Below are 5,665 nucleotides of genomic sequence, written 5' to 3'. Positions count from 1 at the left end.
ACACTTGGTAATAAAAAAAATTAAAATCACACTGGGTATTTACGTACTTAGTGAAACTTTCTAAAGACTCTCAAGAACTAGACATGGCCTTAAATTGTGGAGCAAACCAAGACAAATCTTTTTGCCTATTTTTGCTAAGCGGAAAAGTGACTATATTGTAACTTTTGAAAATTATTTTTTGAACAGTTTATTGAATCGTCTTATTAAGATAATACCTCTTTTTAGTTTTTACATGTCTTAGGATGAATTGTCTTCATCTCATCTCATCTTTCCATACTAAAATTAAAATAAATTCTTTTTTAAAAATACAATGACATTCCAAAGGAATTTCTATCATCTATAGTTGTTTTGCTTTTAAACCTTGTCCTGTATTGTCCTAAAATGCCGCACGATTCATCGTAAAAACACATTAATTCCTCCAAATATTCCATTTATACCTCATCGCTGCCTGAGGATCCGTTTTCCGTTATTAAACCCAAAAGCAAGGGCACTTCCGTAACTGCAAATTACCGAACAGCACTAACTTTCGTGTCAAAACTAGAAAATCATAACCGTCCAATCTCCATCAATGATCGCCCAATGGTCCACATCTCACGTTTGACTGAGGTACAAACTTTGAAGCTGTAATGATTGGAATTGATGGAAGTTTGACCACAGAAAATTGAGAAACTCATTAATTAATTGTTAAAAAAAACGAAAACTCGACCTGGCACCCAATTTTGAGAAAGTGGGTTCATAAGATCTGTGTTGTCTGGCTCCATTTTCCCTTCCATTTGCTTGTTGGTTTTGTATTTTCAGGAAGCTGGTGTAAGAGAAGAGGGAGAAGGATTAGGTTCTTTCTCTCTCTTTCTCTTTGTTTTTCTGAAAGAAAAAAAAAACAAAAATTGGTGGGATTTGAGGGTATTTAGGTTGTGGATTGAGTTGGGTACATTGTTGGGGTTGGAAGAATCTATCACCATGAATATGATGCGAAGGTTGAAAAGCATTGCTTCTGGGAGGACTTCCGTTTCATCAGATCCTGTAAGCTTAATATCTCTTTTTTATTTTCCCATATCAAAGTTTTAATTTTTGGAGAAAGTTCTTTTTTTTTTTCGTTGTTGGAAAAATGGAAAAACTAAGGGTGATCATGAAGTCAAACATGTTCATTGTTTAGATTATTGGGAAATGTGGAATGTTGCTTTTTGTTAGGCATAAGATTTTCTTCTTTATTTTTTTAAGATGGTCATGAATTTGGTTTAGCACCCTTTGTTGATGCATTTATTATAAATGTGAATGATTTCCCTTTTGTCTAGTTGATTGTGATTTTGATCGTTATTTTTTGTTTTTGTTTTTTTATTTTGATTTTGAGATATAACTTTATTTGATTTTAAAAAGGTTTATAATCTGATTGTTTGTGTTCTGCTTCTCAAAATTTGCCATTTGTTGTTGTTATATTTATACACTTGTGTCTTGGGATTCACCTGATTTTCTAAGCTAATGAGGGCACAAGCTTTGTGTTACTTTGATATGATTGTATTGGTTTTTTGGTCATTACCATATTACTTCTAATTTAATTCAAACTATTTTTTCAGGGAGGGGATTGTACCACAAAAAGAGTAAAGTTTGATCAAGAAACCGAAGGAAAGGTCAATGAGGAAACATATCCTAATGAGAGATGCGGAAAAGATCAGGAGCAGTATGTAGATGCATTAAAAGAAAGTGTTAATTCTAATGTTCCTTCAGTGGCTAGAACTGAGAAGTCAGGTTTTGATCAGCTTCCAAAAGAATTAAATGAAATGAAGATTGGAGACGACAAAGGCAAAAACAACAATAAGAAGGTATTTATAGTGATTCATTTTCTTGTTTTCTTTTGATGTTTGTATTAGTTGTCACTATGTAAAATCATTTATGTATATTATTATGTATTCATTGCAAGGTAGCATACTAGTTAGTTTTTGTAAAGCTGGTTTTTTATGCAATCACTGAGTATGGTAAATGATTTGCTTTGTGCAGGATATGGAAGCAACTATTGTGAATGGTAATGGAACAGAAACAGGTCAAATAACTACAACTGTTATTGGTGGTCGAGACGGACAACCAAAGCGGGTATTGTTCCCACGAGTTCCTTTATTGCTCTTTTACTTCCCCATTCGTAAATCTTATTTCATGGAATTAGATTCTGAAAATCCCTTTTTTCTTAAATCCAGTATTTATATATTACACTACTTGGTATATATATGTTATCAAAGGGGTATAGGGTGAAGGAATATCACTTGTATTAATGGCTTAGTATGAATTTTTTTTTTTTTTTTACATAATTACTTGTATTATTGGCTTGCTATGGAATATTTTTGCATATTAACTTTATTTTTGCCTGGCTCAGACAATCTCATACATGGCAGAACGTGTGGTTGGCACTGGTTCTTTTGGTGTTGTTTATCAGGTATTGATATTTTTTTTGCTGTATTTCTTTACTCGTAAGTATTGATCCTTTGCTTCACTGTTCTATGGATTTGTCTAGTTACTTTCTTTGCTTATCTGCTTTGCTTTGAATATACTGTAGGCTAAGTGCCTTGAAACTGGAGAAGCAGTCGCCATAAAAAAAGTGTTGCAAGACAAGAGATATAAGAATAGGGAACTGCAGGTTATGCGTATGCTTGACCATACTAATGTTCTCAGACTAAAGCACTGTTTCTATTCAACAGCTGAGAAAGATGATTTGTACCTTAACCTAGTTTTGGAGTATGTACCTGAAACTGTCTACAGAGTTTCAAAGCACTATATCAGAATGCACCAGCATATGCCTATCATTAATGTGCAACTGTATACATACCAGGTAATCTAGAAATTTTAAATTGATTGACCTTGTTTTTTGAATTTTTGATTATGAGTTTCCTTGATCATGCTTATAGTATTCAGTTATTTGCTTTGAGCTTATTACTTTTGTGTTGTTATTGATTGATCTTGCCAACACTCTCGTAGATATGCCGTGGTTTAAATTATTTGCATCATGTGATCAGAGTCTGTCATCGGGACATTAAACCCCAGAATCTATTGGTAAGAATTTATTTTCCTTAGAAATTCCTTGTTTGTGAACCATATTTTATTTATTTCTTGCAAACATGAGAAATGATTATTCCAGTTTGAAGCTTAATACCATTAATTGAATCAATTGATTAATATGAAATATGCATGCTAAAGCTCATTTAAATCTTGCCTGGCAGCAGATGCTTGTAAGTTATAAATCTACTATGTTATTGCTTGTAAGAATAATTAGACAGTAAACTGTGTCACGTTCTATTTATTTTGTTATTCTCTATGGAAGGATTTATCAGATCTTGCTGTTTAATGTATGGTCTGTGAGCTATTGGTTCTGCTCGTTATAGATTTTAATAATGGTTTTTCTTATAATGATTATTTTGACACAGTATATAGCTTGGAACCCTTCTTTATAATAACATGGTTTTTTGAACTGTTTTGAACTGACATGAGATTGCATGTCACAGGTTAATCCCCAGACTCATCAGTTAAAAGTATGTGATTTTGGGAGTGCAAAGATGTTGGTAAGTTTGTTTTTTGTTTTTCCTTGTCACTTTGAAAGTTGTACAACAGTTTGTGTCTGAGCTTGTGATATTATTGTGCTTTAGGTGCCTGGCGAACCCAACATATCGTACATATGCTCGCGGTATTATAGAGCTCCAGAACTTATATTTGGTGCAACAGAATACACAACTGCTATTGATATTTGGTCTGCTGGTTGTGTGTTGGCTGAGCTTCTTGTAGGACATGTGAGAATTTATATTATCTCTTTGTCTCTCCATCTCATATGTAGTGGGAATTTCTATTTCTTTCGTAAAAATTGCATTTCCATTAAGTTCACTGTATGAGAATTCTTAATTGGTTCTTCATTCTCTGGGTGATATTTCCTATTTAATACTGCTATGTAGTTTTTTGGTGGATACTCATTTATCTGAATATGTTCTCTCGTGGCTTTTCTTTCTTTAGTAATCAAGTATTGTTAGAAGTAACATGCAATGAACTTTATGCCAGTTGTCCAATTTATTTTTCTTATAAGATAATTCCTTCCTGGAAGCCACTAATTAGGTCTTATTGAATAAATGACACATTTTTAGATTGATGCTTATCTATGATTATGTTGTGCTATTTGCAGCCAATGTTTCCCGGAGAGAGTGGGGTTGATCAATTGGTAGAGATCATTAAGGTAAAGTTAATTGTGTTCTTTATCCTTGTGTTTTATAAGCTTCTTGAAAGTTGCATCCTATTGGTTGTGGATTATAGAATCTGAGTGTAATTATTATGTGCACTATAGATCTTGGGAACACCGACCAGAGAAGAAATAAAGTGCATGAATCCAAATTACACCGAATTTAAGTTTCCTCAGATAAAAGCACACCCATGGCATAAGGTTAGCATTTTTTTACTCCTCATTTGCTCCTGGAGTATGCAATTTGTAATTGATAAATACTTCCAGTCAGAGATCTGATCGATTATTTATATCAGGTTTTTCACAAGAAGATGCCTTCAGAAGCAGTGGATCTAGTGTCAAGGATGCTTCAGTATTCACCAAATCTACGATGCACTGCTGTAAGTTGTTAATTTGCTTCTAGAAATGTTGCCTTTTGTTAGCTTAATTGTGTATTCAGTCACACTAATGAAGATGGACCATCTTTACACATGATGGTATTGGTTAATTGATGTTGAAATTTATACTTAGCTTTACCCATGCTTGTACACAGTTTGATATTACAGAAGCTAGGAAGATATTCAATTGTCTTTGGTTATTCTGTTGCACTAATGATTATTTGTTGTTAAAGTTGGAAGCATGTGCACACCCTTTCTTTGATGATCTGCGAGAACCAAATGCATGCTTGCCAAATGGGCAATCATTGCCTCCATTGTTCGATTTCACTGCTCAAGGTAAGTTGGTGAGAAGCTTACCATTATCAGTTAAGTAAAATCATTTACCATTTCTTACATTGAAAAAACAATGCAGAACTGGCAGGTGCACCTGATGAGTTGCGGCGACGTCTCATTCCTGAGCATGCAAGAAGTTGAATTCATTATTGAGCATTGTAAATGGGTTTTTGGATTAATAGAGATAACTACACCAGCAATGCTACCTTTGCTAATAGTCTAGGTCTCTGCTGTCCACCTGCACAATCATGACTATACAGCTCATAGGAACCTTAAAACCATGAAACCTTTTTATCATTGACTCGCAAGCTACAATCCCATTGATGAAGTAGTGCCTGGTGATAGGGTTGCAACCATTTTTTCAAGTAGTTTATGATTGATGTATGCCTCATTTGTAAAAGATAACGAGTTCTTACAGTTCTTTGATCATGTTTCATATAGTTGAAGCTGCTTGCTTCTTAAAGTTGGCTATGTGGAATCATCAGATGAGTAGGCATCTTTTTTCGACCCCTTTTTATTTTGTTTTTGTTACTTTGTAACAAAGAAAGCCTCTTTTCTTTATTCTGCTGTGTATGGGTAAATAAGTTGTTTATAATATGAGATTATTAAGTGTTTATGTTTAAGTTATTTGTATAATCAAAGATAAAACAAAGTTAAACTATTTTCATACAAGTTATTTTCATAAGCTATCCTAAAAAGCTTATTTAAAGCCTACCAAAAAAATAAAGAAGCTTATTCAAATAAGATAAAA

General features: G+C 33.4%; 1 protein-coding gene across 1 annotated transcript; it reads left to right on the top strand.

Annotated features, from left to right (window-relative positions):
* The first annotated feature begins 643 nt into the window (after positions 1 to 643).
* LOC100786458 (shaggy-related protein kinase theta) lies at positions 644 to 5,377 on the top strand. The gene is made up of 13 exons (XM_003552309.5): positions 644 to 1,020; positions 1,572 to 1,817; positions 1,993 to 2,085; positions 2,363 to 2,422; positions 2,543 to 2,815; positions 2,962 to 3,036; positions 3,486 to 3,542; positions 3,627 to 3,767; positions 4,151 to 4,201; positions 4,310 to 4,405; positions 4,501 to 4,584; positions 4,815 to 4,917; positions 4,994 to 5,377. The coding sequence occupies exons 1-13, from the start codon at positions 958 to 960 to the stop codon at positions 5,053 to 5,055; spliced, it is 1,404 nt and encodes a 467-aa protein (XP_003552357.1). The 5' UTR covers positions 644 to 957; the 3' UTR covers positions 5,056 to 5,377.
* The last annotated feature ends 288 nt before the right edge of the window (positions 5,378 to 5,665 follow it).

The sequence above is a fragment of the Glycine max genome, chromosome 18, assembly GCF_000004515.6.
Source record: "Glycine max cultivar Williams 82 chromosome 18, Glycine_max_v4.0, whole genome shotgun sequence".
NCBI classification, from domain to species: Eukaryota; Viridiplantae; Streptophyta; class Magnoliopsida; order Fabales; family Fabaceae; genus Glycine; species Glycine max.
Note: the sequence above shows the minus strand (reverse complement) of the source record. Positions and strands in the feature narration are given on the sequence as shown.